Below are 14,158 nucleotides of genomic sequence, written 5' to 3'. Positions count from 1 at the left end.
TTTCATTTCCAGTACCGTACGCTGTTATTAGCAAGTTGCTACAATAAAAAAATAACTTGAATTAACCCAAGGTTTAAGCTCAGACAAACTTGTTGCACACAATCACTCGGATTATAAAGATTTGCTTTTTTTGTTGTAATTTTTATTTTTAAGCAAAACAAACTCGCCAAATGTGTTCGGCACCAGACCCGAAAGTTAAGGAAGAATTAGCATCACATCTTGCCAGCAATTTGAGGTTCAATTTACTAACGTTTTAGTTCATGCATTTACAGCACTCTCTCTCTTTTGGGACAATATTTTGTGAAAGTTTCAGCAAGAATTTGTAGCATACTGCCTACTTCATTTAAAAAATGCTATTGACAGGACGCAATGAATTCTATTGGCAAGTTTGAAACACCTTAGAAAGCAACTCAAAGTTGCAAAATAGTGTCCAAAGATTTGCTAATTTTTGCATTTTCTTTAAATGCCATACTTTTCTTGAGACAAAGGGCATGCTTTTATTGCTTGAGAAATCATTTAGATCTGGCACGCCAAACATAACAAAAGCTGTATTTTAATTTCAAGCGCATCATTTTTCTTGGTTGTTAAAATTGCACAAAAGTTAAACAAATAGAAAAAATATGGCTGTTTTATTTATGAATTTTATGAATGAGTTTTATAAAACATTTATTTACTCCCTAATTTATTTAAACAAAATGGGTTGAAATGTTTAATTTTTCCGTTGAAACTTAAATGAAGGATCGTTGTATAACTTTTCACCCTCAATAATATCGAGGAACCAAACAGAGGCTAAGAGACATCAGCGTCTGCTTTGTCACTTGTAAAATGGGTTGTAAAAGTTTTTGCGTTGTTAGTTGTCTAACTTGGCTCTTCAACAGAGCAATAAAACTTATGTCGTCGCTGCTAAGAACTTATTCCACCAAACCAGGAGATATTTCTTTCACTTTGGATAATTGTACGTTTCATTACGTTGTTTTTCGGTTGAACATTGTTATCAGATCTCTTTGGCCAGTAATATTCCATTGAAACTTGTCTTTATTATAAAAGGTTGTTAGTTTGTTTCTTTCCTTCTCTTCTCCTTCCGCTCGAGCGCAGAGTCGAAGCGAAAACTAAACATTGCGGCGTCGTCGTTGGTTGTCTATCGCGTATGTCGCGGTTCACTTGTTTTATCACACCGGATGCCACGATGAGTTGTAGCAAACATGGGGAAATGAGCAAAGAGAACAATTTAAACCCGGGGGATGACATTTTTGAAGGCTGGAAATGATTTCACTCAATGGGTCTTTACTTCTTGTGTGTTTATCCGTTTCTCTTCCGTTCATCCGTTTTTCTTCCGCTGCTTATCTCTCCCAAACATCAACTTTTTTTATCTTTCTTTCTCTTTCGCCTCCAGGCTCTCGCTGCTGGAATGTGCTGCGCTAACTTACGGCCAAACACCACTTCGCGCTCTGAAGAACATTAAAGTACCGCAAAAAAGGAAATGAATTGACAGTGAGTCTGTGATTGTGACGAAATGGGAATCAAGCCTGCACTTCAACGAAGTAGCGGAGCTTGTCGCGTTCAGTTGCTTTCGCGGCGGTGTGAGCAGACATCGAGACGTTTAGAATCGTCAGCCGCGCTAGAAGGCTTTTAGATAGGCAGATCGATTTCTGGTACGAAAAAAAACGTGTAAGATTGTAAAGTATGAAAATTGAATGAGGTATGAACGCATCACGTTATTGAATTGTAAAGTATTGCAAACATTTAACTTTTGTGTCTTCAAAATGAGCTTTGAAAATCTAAATGGAGGTATTTTTTTGAATAAATGTTTTTAAAAGTGTAGGCCTATATGCGGAAAAATACTTCGGCATGGAAAATATTGAGCAGAACAATCATTTTCCATTACTTTATTTTTCGTCATTAACATATTCTGGCTGAAAAAGATTGGACTAGTTACAATAAGCGATATGTACCAGCACACTCAGAAAAAGATGGACAAAATCTTAAATGAATAATTGCTTGGGTGAACAGTGTGTGTCTATAGCTAGCCCGACCAGTAACCAAGTGCACGGTCAACTAGAATAAGAAATATTTTATCATTTTCCTTTCTGATAATGTTTTTTTTTTTGCAGATAATTATGTAATTACAGAAGCTATAACTTTGGTTTAGCACCAAAAGTAGGCTGTGTAAAATACGTTTGAATAAAACTTCCTTTTAGATTAACCGAAGACTTGAGTTTACATTCTGAGCATGAGTGGATTTAATATCGGTGCCTTTACACTGATACAGTCTAATTTTATTGCTTCAACGAGAATTAGAATAACCACTGATGGTTGCTGAAGATTATCTTTTCAGCGATGAGGTACAGCAGTGTAAATGTACTCAGTCGTCATAGAGCATATTGTTTCTGATAATGAAGATTGTGGCTCAATGCGATTAAACACGAAGTAGGCTTTCGCATTGCTGAATGTAGCATCAAGTCAGCTGCTGATAAAAGTTTCTGTTTACTGGTTCAGTTGTTCAGGCATGGATGAACTGTTGGCTGTTTTCCTCAAGTCAATGACGCAGAGTAATTTATTTTTTGATGCTCTGCTTTGTGGCGCGGGGAGATCTGTGTGCCGCTGCCTATGACACGCGGTGATTCACGCATTCGGATGTGGTTAGCTTGATGATGCGAGTGTTGATCTGTGGAGACTTAATTATCTTTGACTGACAGATAACAGAAAATTGTCCCGAAGTTGAAGTAAGGTTTGTGACAGCGTTGTTGTACACATAAGTAGCCTATGTTAGACTGTTACTTAAAATTAGAATGTTGAAGTTTTTCTTGGTACCTTACAATATCATGTTTTATAACTAGCTGCGCTGACGTTGAATGCTTTGTATCAACCTGGCCCCAATCTGATTGGATTATTCAACATTGAACGTACATATGCGTTCCTTTATGTTTATGAATTGTATGCTGTTGTGATACAAGTTTATTGTGTAGTGTGTGTACTGTGTATCGTGCTGTTATAGAATCTGATTAGCAAATGAAGTTATCTATCTCTACTGCGTCATATAAAAACACATTTTGATAAATCAATTTTCTAGAAAAGACCAGCCACTTTTATGCCTGCTCATTGATCGACGAGCCTTGCTTCAACGCAGCAAGAGGCCAGCAGCATAGGTAACAAATTGCTCTTAATATAAACTGGAAATGCATTATCGTTTCCCTTGTAGACTATGACGTCACTTGATTGGCTGGCGTGAAGTACTGATTTGTGAATATGTGACGTACTTGATGAGCATGCCAAGTCATACGTTGTGCAAGTCCAAATTGACATCCGCCTCACTGGATCAACTTCAAACACGTTTTACAGGCCTATCGAAACGTTTCTGTGACGTACCGCATGGTCAGCTAGTAGGTGTAGCCTTAATTTAATTTTAACCAACAACCTGTCCTAGCCTCCCCTTTGAGCAGACGTTTGCATGGTCTATTGCAAAATAAGTCGCCAGAATTTATGAACATTTAGATAGCTAATAAACAGGTGATAAACTAATTACAGAAAAACAGCCAATGGTCTGCTTCATCAGACAGTGCTACTGACGACAAAAAGATAGCGAACAAATGACCAAAATATAACTACCTCGTATTTTAAAACTTATCCTACAAATATCTTCCAAAACTGAATAATGCAGTGAAGCTTTCAACTGATGTTTAAACAAAATAGGCTACATAAAGATGATTAGGTGAGTTGTTGAACTGCATAAACTGCTGTTTGTAAAGATAATGGTAGTTCAGCTGATGGGCGCCAAATGTGTAATGTAATAATCAATTAGTCATTCTTCTCTTTCTCACCGGTCTGCCTCTATAAATTTTAAGTTACTTTTATTTGTTTATTGATGTATATGATTGACTCAGTGGCGCTTCACTTGTTTAGCGTCATAAAATAACTTACGCCAAAAAAACTTTTGATTTTATTCGTTTGAGGCCAAGCAGAACTTCCAACAGCCTTGTTGTCACATCCTCTGTAAATCAACATATCACTGCAAGTTATTACAGCAAGCTGTTGCTGTTGTATTAACGTTATAGAAGTGCTTGATAATAACGTTTTTTTTTAAGTGGTTCATTTTGATATGTGATGCTGTCCTAGTTAGTGACATTTTTTAATCGATGTTTAAATGTGATGTGCAGGAAGATTTGATGTGCCATTGTGTTTTGCAAGTTTTCCTCCTTAGAGCTGTGTATTAACAATTTATCTTGTCCACCCGATACTGCGAAAGTTTTCAATTTGATAGACGTGGAGTGAGGCTGAGTTGTCCTGGAGACAAGCTTGTGATCCGATTTGTGCTTTCTATTTCCGAAGGCGTTTTTCCTTGTTCTAAACTTGTAGCATTACGCCTAAATTGCTGTTTTTATTAGAGGTTCGTTCGGGTTTGAAACCTTGTAAGCTGTCGCAGTTGTTTCATAAATTGCTACATTATTATTTGTCATGTATCATCTTTATAGGAGAGTCTAATGGTGGTCTTGTCATCCTACCAGCAGTTGGTCAATTGACGATGTTGCCGTCTTTACATTGTTGTTAGATTGGGTGTGTTTTTGTGAGTTGAACTTTTTTCTGCACCTTTTCGAGTTGGTTGCTATGATATTAAAATGAAACATAGATCTAAATCGCGATAATTGTAGCCACAAATGAGAGCGTTGTTTTATTACATTGCTGCACAGTTACTTACAATTTTGATAACAACCACCATGTTTGCCATAACTTTTGAAGCACTTATCCAAGCGTTAGTTACTGAATTAAATTACATTTAAAACTGCACTAAAGTTTATCAAGACAAGGGGTTGGCTATGTTGCTGCTTTATTACTTTTTTTTTATAGCCGTTTGTCCCTGAAGTCCAATTAAGCAAGTGCCTGACTTGCTGAAGTGTGATAATGACTGTAATTGGAGTATTTCGTGTCGTACTACGCAAAACAAGTACATATTGACAGTATTTATTAATAGTGCTGGTTTTCGTTTTTGTACTGGTCTTAGCATTTAGTACTGATATTTTTGGACCGAACCATTAAATATGACGGCTTATGATGTCATCATTCATTTTAAACCGGGCAAAAAATGCATTAATATTTTTGTGATTTGATAAGTTTCAGAACCTCTTCTATTTGTGTGTGATTTCCTCTTGAAGTTTTTTTTAAATTGACTTGTGACGCAATATGCGCATTTCCACTGCATCTGTTAATGGCAATGATTTTTTTTTCAAAGTAATTAAGTGAAGGTTTGAGGGTTACTTGGTCAGTTCAATGTAACTCTGGTCTCGCAGTTGCTGTTCCCGTGTGGCAAGAACTGCATAAAATATTCGTTGGAAAGGTTAAATTAGACAGTAAGATGTGAAATCAACGTAAAAAAGGATTACTTTGCCGCCTAGGTAAACACAACCTAAAGCGAATCGAAATTTTAAAATACTTGATTATTGACTGGTTTCTTGGGTTTTTCTCAAAGTAACTGTTTTTTCTTACTTCAAAGGTGTCAGTGCAGGTCTGCACGCCAAGCGTGGATGCTCTGCAAATACCACTACTACTCTTAGTTCTCAGTGTGAGTTCTGTGTTCTGCTTATGATTCTTGCAAGTTCATTTTGAAGAAGCAAGTGTTCAAGACTTGGTGACTGGGTTCTTGTTAATACGTTTTTTGTTGCAAAATTGAAGCCTAAAAGCAGTGTGTTTTTGTTACTCATGTTTCTGATTTACGAAACCGGACGGAAATTTTGTCTATTTTTGAACTAACTGCGCCATGATGTTAATTGTTTGCGAGTTATGATTCAACATGAGGGCATTCGTTTGTGCAAAGACTTTGTAGCAAAGTACGCACGTAACATAAAAACGTTCAGAAAGTGCCAGCTTAGAGCAGCGCAGGCTACATTTGTGTCTTGTCGAGGTGTGTGCTTTTAGGTTTTATCTCCGCATAGGAAGTTTAGTTATAAAAGTAGCCAAGCCACAAGCTATTTAATACCTTTTGTCAGTGTAAGAAAAACTTGCACGCCACAGCCAGATTCCAAATATTTATTTTACGTTGATTCAACGTCCCCTGCTTCCTTGACCGATTTTCCATTATCTTTTTTGAGTCGTAAATAAATCTGTCTCGTACAAAACGTGTTGGATCAGTGTGCAAATACGGATTTTGCTATTTCCAATTTGAAGCTAGGCCTTGGTCTTTGTGTCCAGTAGACCAACACCTGAAGTCGAGACCAAAGCCTCATTGTTTCTGGTTGGTGTGTTGTGGGCTGTGGCTGGGTTTAGAGTTCTGTGATGCTATTATTCGTGTGATGCTACTTTGGTTTATGATAACTTTAAATCAGTGATTCCCAACCGCGGCTCTTAGAGCCGCATGCGGCTCCAAGCTAGCTTTCTTGCGGCTCTCATTGACCCCTGAAAATCCCACAAAACATATAATAAAAAATCTATTTATAATAATTAAGGCGATAAGTTTACGATAATAATTAAGTTTACGAAGTCAAAATTGTTTACAAACTGTGCATTGTCGTTGTGTCGTAGAGGTTGGACTGTCAGTGAACTTTTCATTTTACATCTTACACCAGGGGTTCTTTACCAGGGGTACGTGTACCGTTTGGGGGTACGAAGTACCAAAGCAGGGGGTACGACATGTGAAATTATAAATCAAATCCTATTGCAGTTAATGTAGCCACTGCTCCTGATAATTTACAATTGGAGTTGCTACTTGAATTTTGGAGTCGAGTTCCAGAGGGAAAGTATCTCAACTTGAAAACCAATGCCCAGAAAAACGCCTCTGTATTTGGATCAACTTACGCATATGAAGCACTTTTCAGCAAAATGATCAGAATCAAAAATAAATATCGCAATCGGTTGACCGATGAGCACCTCAAGCAGCTACTGCATCCTCTGCAATTGCGCCTCGCTTTGACAAACTTGGCTCAAAGCCAATGCCAAGTTGGACATTAAATTGATTTGTGATATTTTTCTTGTTAGTGTTGCTATTCGTTGGTAGCTTTCATGCTTTAAAATTTTCGCTATAATTACTTGAGTGTTTTCATGCGGCTCCATACGCACTCTGAAGTTTGAAATTCGGCCCCGACACCAAAAAAGGTTGGGAACCACTGCTTTAAATGTTTTGTTTTGCTTGTTCCAAACGAAACTTTTCATTTCTGTGATGAAAGCCTGTGTAAAAACTGCCTTTTTTCTGTGGAAAGCAAAAAATTAGTCTATTCCTGTTCAAAAGTCTTTTTTACGTTGATTCATCGGTGGACGTCGAATCAATGCAAAAAGTGCGGAATTTGTTAGCTGGGATGGCGAAAAAACTATTTTGAAACGTTGTCAAAAAACCCATAGAATTACGTTCAAGGAACGGGTGAATTTGTTGTTTGGAATGCAACTTCATCATTCCATATCATTTTCGACGGATCAGGTCAAAAATGGGAATTTTACCCTTCGGTTTTTGCTTTCTGACATCACACCGGAAACAACAGTCTGAGCTTAATGTTTATTTCTATTCAAAAGTTGAAGCAGCACGAACAGCTGAGGGAATGGAATTCCCTGGTCTGGCGCACTTCCAATTGTCCGTCAGTAGCTTTAAATAGCATTGGTAGCATGAGGTGGTAGCAGCTTTGCCTGCATTGCAGCAGCAGCTACAGGTGGAGGTGTTTTAAACGGCGTTTCTTTCTCTACAAAATGCTGGATTATCAAATCGTAGTGTTGTTAAATTAACATACAAGTAAAACTGACCGAAAAGACGACGCTTTTGCAGAAGTAATTACTAGTTGAAACCACATTTGTTAAGTTCATTGACGCCGTTGTTATAAAGGCGAGTTACCCATAGAGACGCTTATGCTCACGAGAGCGTGTACATAGCGCCACAGCCATGATACTGTTTGACGGTGTTATGCAGGTGTTTTATGTGCTATTAGTTTATTCTAGTTTTTTAACTCAGGTCAGTCACTGAACCAAAGTCAGTGCTGTTGTAGTGAAGTTGTTTTGCGTTGTAGCTTGCAAACTGTGTTCTGTTTTTTCCGGACAAACACGTTGATTAGACCAAAATAATTTGTCCGTGCATGAGAAACATGCTTCAGAGTTGTGCAATTGTGTCTATCTTTAGCTCGGTGTGCTTTAAGGATCACGGTAAACAGTTAACGAAAACGTAGGTTTTATTTTACTGTTAGCTGCCTGAAAACTTGAGCGGAATGTTAGAGTAAAATTTCGTGGCGTTTCCTCTATCATGTTAGTTTGGAATGCGTCACAATACAGGTTCGCGGCGCAGGCATACGCCCGCGGGCTTACATTGTTTCTTGTAAGTCGACTTCTTTCTGCAGCTTGCGAGTTCTGTTGCTGGGACAATTTGTAGCAGCAGAGGCTTTTCGCTTATCTGATCTATCGCCGGATCTCTTGTCTAATTGTGACCACATAATACGCCCCTTTTCCATTGCTATTACTATCGAATTATTGCGAAATAGAACAGCAGTTGAGTGTGATTTTCACGTGACGTGTATTTCAAATCGTAGTCAGAACATTTTTGTCACTCACGCATGATAGAGAAATAGGTTTATATTTATAACTATTTTGAATTGTGGCGCAACGTTTGAGTTATTTTTGTTGATTTCAAAATTTTAAATAGCAATGAAAGTTTTTTCATATCAGAAGTGATCACGGTAAACACTATAAAATACCAAGCAGCATTATATCTGGCATCAGTCGATGTTGGTTGTTGGCGATTTCACTTTACTTATTATACAAGCATCAGCAATATACTGAAATCGACTTGCATCAGTTATACCGTCCATTAACCGAGGCCACAGCAACTAAAGCAGTAGAACGAGAAGTAAAATAGTTGGCGAAACAAGGATAGTTTGAAAGTTATCAGGTTATTTGCATACCGGTTCAGACGTTGCCGATGCCAATGGACAACACTCGATCCTTCAACCTATCCCAACAAAAGGCCACAGATACTTTGCAGTTGTTTTATCAGTATCCTCAGGAGTTGAAAGATGGTGGACTTACTGACAATTCGCTTAACTACTCGAGTAAATTAACCCTTATTTGTTTTTTTTCAGATTTTTGTAACATTATAAGTCGTTAGAAACATTTTGATTTTGCAAATGCACTGTGCATTATAAAGACACGGCGCTGATTACAACAATTGCCTCTTGGACTTCTGCACGAGAGTATGAACAGTTTCAGTTGATCACAATGCTCAGGTCTCACACTATATCAGCTACCGCTTGGGTTTCTGACGTCACAAATCCTTCTGCGGATACCCCACTGCTTAGGTCTTTAGCGGAACAAACATCGCAAAGTCGCGCGGTTGAAAACGATTACTGCGACAGTCCTTCCGCGCTCAAGCCTCCAATCGTAGCGTGCGTGCTCGGAAAAGATTCGGCTCACCGTCAACCTGGAGAAAGAAAAACGAGATCTCATCGCCCGAGCCGACATCATGGACATCTCCCTGGCTCTGCCGCTAGAGTCACCACGAGAACGGCCTCCCTCCCAAGCAGCATGGCAACAAAAGGGGTCTCCTCCCCATCCCCTGCCGATAATTCTTTTATTGTGAAACCTCACCCTGTTACTCCCCCTCGGCCCAATGCCGCTACTATCGGACATTGTACCCCACGCCGATGCTTAAGTGAGGATTTGGGTTGTACCTCTAGGACTCATACAGTGTCACCCATAACTCCACCTCGGATAATGAAACCCATGTTCATGTTTTCTCGGACAGACTCCTCTACTCCCCCTCCTAGGCCCCCACCATCGGGGCCTAAAGTTGCTTCGTCACTGGGAGTAATGTCAAGTAGTTTACCCGGTAGCCCTAATGGTACACAGTCATTTAAAGCCACTTCACCCCACAATCAGAGAACTTTTTCGCCCAAAACTGTTTGTTCACAACCCCAATCAACGGCTTCTGTCACCTCAAAAAGCAACTCTATCAGCAAAAAGTCATTAGTTGTTGAATTAAATGACGACACGTCGACGAAAACAAGGACTACTCAAACTGACGCGAAGTCAGACTCGAAAACAGACGATTCAAAGAAATCCTCGTGTCCTGATACGAGACCCCGACGCGCTAACGAGGACCACGAATTATTAGAAATGAACATGGAAAACCGCTCGAAACCCGGGATGCACAACTACAATTGTCCTCGCTGTGGGAAATGTATGTGCTCGCGTTGCACGCAGGACGTCCCTGGGACGACCAGAGCCAGCCACTACCCTACGTCATACAATTGTGGCAATCGGTGCGTTTGTAGCGTCGATTCCTGCATAGACACCGCGACTTGTTTCTGCGCCGTGCGAGGAATCTTTTACCATTGTTCGAACTATGAAGACAATGAAATTTGCACTGATAAACCTTGTTCTTGCAAGGGAACAAGGTGGTGCTCTCGTTGGTCAGCTCTGGGGGCCCTATCTTTGGTGCTGCCCTGTTTGTTATGTTATCCCGTGGCCCGGGGGTGCGTAAAGTTATGTCGGTGGTGTTCATCTTGCACACGACCTGGCTGCAGGTGTAAAGAATCGTGCAGATGACGTCATAAACGACAAATCTCTATTTGCTTGGTGAGATTAGGCTGCCCCTTCAAAATAACCACTTGGAGATTTTTTAATCTATACCCCCAGACAAGGGGCCAATAACAGCGATTTTGTTTGATTGTATTTTTTGTGCTGTATACCTCCCGTGCATTTAAGTTTTCTTTTTTTACTGCGTTTTACCTCCTCAGAGTACAAGGGAAACTTGTTACGTCCTTCGGATGGTTTTACAACTGCCGCATACTTGTTGAAAATCATTGAATGCTTACAGAGAAAAGCAAAACCAATCTTTCATTAGTTTACCAAGTTCTTTATTTATAAGTAATTTATTTCTTGTTGAAACAATTGTCTTGCATTTGCCGCATCCGCTGCCGTGGGCAAAAGAAATTGACATCTCACTTTTCATTCATAGATAAAGTTTGTTTTACAATATTTATGCTTCACACACATTTTCATTTTGAAGATGTTTTCCTTGCAAGTATTTGTGCACTCCTTCCCGAAATAGTTGAGAGCCGCTAAGTTTTGTCGCTATCTGGAGCTTTTGATTGTCCCAAACCCCGACCCTGTACTGTGGTACAGTTTAAACGTTAACAAACCCTTTTTGTTCCAAATTGGATGAACAATGCACGGATGCGGCAATAGAATCTCTGACAGGAAAATTCGTCACTTTTGACGCATTTTGCTGTCAGAAATGTTTCACAAATTGTGGTTTCATTAATTCTTGTTCGATTCAACTGGCATTGATGGGTATGCCACGAGTAGTTATCATATTATTTTGTTTTATCATTATTTTGTTTATGATTATCACGTTCTTTCAATTTCTAAATTCAATTTTATTTCAACTGCTTTTTATGTTTCTTTTACGTTTGCTACAACTGAAAGATTTAGCAGCGCTGGAGCAATGAATGGCTTGGTGTGAGATCTTTACACAGGACGCATTTTCTTTTCTTTTAAATCACAATCATGAAAAATTTATAATATTGATTCTTTGGTTACCATAGCAACATGTCGCATGGAATCGCCCTTTATGATTTGCATACAAAACATAACTTCCGGACTTAATTGACGTCATGAGCGCGGGTCACGTTTGTTTGATGATGACCTGGCGCTCGCTCAATCTCTCTATTGTTTAGAGTATTTTCGATATCTTTCTCAGCAATAACCTAAATTTCTTTGTTTTCTTGAAATATTTTCACGTTTAAGATTTGAAATTGAGAAAAAAAATTTGTGTAAAATTTAACAGTTGGAATTCCGTAACCATCAACATTTGTTAAAGCGACCTGATTTTTGTTTATTGCGTTCTAAAGCGTTCCGCCATAATATATTCTCACAAACCACTCAATTTGGTGCCTTTTGAAATGACAGACTAACTGGGACAGAAAAGTTGCTTTCTTCTATTAGGTAGTTTGTCAAAAGCATCACTATATTTTGTGTTCACTTCACCGATAGCTCAGTTGGTAAAACGCCCGTCTTTGTTAGCGGCCAAACTTTAAGATTAAACGGCGCTGGTTCGACTCTTGAGGTGTGCGCTTGAACAAGACATTTTAAGAACTGCTCTGTATACAGCGGCACCAAGTGGTTTCAAGTGGTCAACTTCGAAAACTTCATTTTGTCAATTTCGGTGACCGGAGACCGGGATTCAAAGCCTTTACAAGTATGCGAAACTGCCAGGATGAAGCTCTCAAAAGAAGCTTTCTCTGTCCAAGGTCCAAGATTCTCGCAAAAGTTTAATCTTTTATGTTGCACAAAACACGGACAACAAAACCTACAAAGGCGACGAAAATAACATGCGATTCATCAATCCGAGTTATCGCACCCAGTTAGAAATACACGTCCTTGAGGTCTCAACAAAACTATTGGCAATGTTTTATTTTGAAACGTAGCCAAAAAGGCTTTTTTGCATAGCCATAGACCAGGGGTCACCAAATTTTTTTCCCTGAGGGCCGGATTGCTGCGAGATTAAGAGCTGCGGGCCGGACAATTATTTAGAACCTCCATTAACTTGAATTGAGCACAATAAATAATTAAGTCAGCAGTGGAATAGTAAAGTTTTGATGAAAATCGAAAAGTTACTGGAAAAGTTATCCCCTGCTGTGATACACTACAAGGCATCGTGCTCTTATAAAAACATTACATCTTTCCAAATTTGGCCTAGGCTGTCCCCATTTGTGGTGGCCTAATGATAAACAGCAACGTCAGTCCTTTACAAAAAGTTAGGTAATTTTTTCCTTAACAGTTGTAGTGCAGCTGTTATTTCCGCAGCACGTGGCGGGCCGGATGAAATCAGTTCGCGGGCCGTAGTTTGGTGACCCCTGCCATAGACCAATCGAATGCACCATCGAAAAATGTTAAATCAATGCAAAAAAGATGGATTTTTGAGCTGAAAACTAATCAGCAAACGGCTTGTCAGCAAACGGCTTGTCAGCAAGCGCGGGTATCTGCATGGTGAAAAAGCAGGCACTTACGAACAGCAATGTCAGTTTGTTGTAATTTGACTTCCAACTACTGAGGCTGCATTGAACGTAATTGAAACAACATGCAGCCTCCACATAAAGTAGCACTCCCTAATGTGCTGTCATAAAACTGGTTGTGATTTTCTCTGCCAAACTCCAGCTATTTCAAAGCAAAACCATGTTTCGGTGGAAACAAAATCTTTCGAAAGTTTGAAACATTTTGTTGCAAAACAATCAACAAATCCGTCTGCAGACGTTGAATCAATGTTAAACAGGACTGATTTCGTTCCTTGTAGCTTACCAGTGGTGGACCATATGGCCGATCCTCTGTCAAGAAAGGAAACATGTTCATCGACTTCACAGTGTGTCTGCATTCTATTTCAATCTTGCTTGATCCTGATATTGAAGAACAGGTTGATTGAATGTTTGTCCTTTTATAAAAAGCGGTGTAGCACTTCCCTCAGGCCCAGGGTGACATAGCGGTTGGGAAACAATGCATCAGATCGAAACAACAATAATAATTAATTCAAAAGTCTATAATTTGTCACGACTCTAATTTATTGCGCAATCTTGTTATGAGACAAACAATAGAACAGAAATAAAAACAATTAATAGGTTTTTCCGTTTGATAAACGTCATAATTGACTTTTCTTGCAACAAATGTAACCTTTTCAAATGTCAACAGAGCTCAGTGCAGCTTACAAAGTTGAAGAGCTTCCTGAATGCATCCGTTTGTGAATTTGGAAGTCGGTTATTTTGAATCTGATTCCTGAGATTAGATCTAAGCATGGATCTCCGAGCAAGATAAAATTGTTTCTTTCTGTTGGTTTGCTTTAAATTGCCAATTAGTACCAAAGAAAACAAAGCAGAATTTTCTTTTCTCTTTTTGAATGCAGGCCAGCTTCCATTATTGAGCAGTAGGCTAGTTGATTGGCTCTACTAATTTCATTAAAATCTAGTTAGCCTTCAGATTTCTTCTTTCAATCGCGTAATGTCAAAGACAAAAAGACGCAAACACCATCGAGCTGTGGAAATGCTTCTCCTTTTGCTGCTAACCCTACAACGAAAAAATGTAATGTCTCTTAGGTTATGGAGCCGAGATCTTTTACCCCACAAGTTGGCAATGCTTTGTGGACTACACCAAAAGCTGCTGGGGCTGCTCGTTTTAGGTTTCATCGTCCAATGCACACAATTTATCAGCG

General features: G+C 39.1%; 1 protein-coding gene across 1 annotated transcript; it reads left to right on the top strand.

Annotated features, from left to right (window-relative positions):
- The first annotated feature begins 9,044 nt into the window (after positions 1-9,044).
- On the top strand, positions 9,045-11,845 carry LOC145779581 (uncharacterized). Its single transcript, XM_082591207.1, has one exon. The coding sequence runs from the start codon at positions 9,175-9,177 to the stop codon at positions 10,501-10,503; it is 1,329 nt and encodes a 442-aa protein (XP_082447333.1). The 5' UTR covers positions 9,045-9,174; the 3' UTR covers positions 10,504-11,845.
- The last annotated feature ends 2,313 nt before the right edge of the window (positions 11,846-14,158 follow it).

The sequence above is a fragment of the Aplidium turbinatum genome, chromosome 11 (assembly GCF_918807975.1).
Source record: "Aplidium turbinatum chromosome 11, kaAplTurb1.1, whole genome shotgun sequence".
Taxonomy (NCBI): Eukaryota; Metazoa; Chordata; class Ascidiacea; order Aplousobranchia; family Polyclinidae; genus Aplidium; species Aplidium turbinatum.
This window is presented reverse-complemented; position numbering and strand designations above follow the sequence as displayed.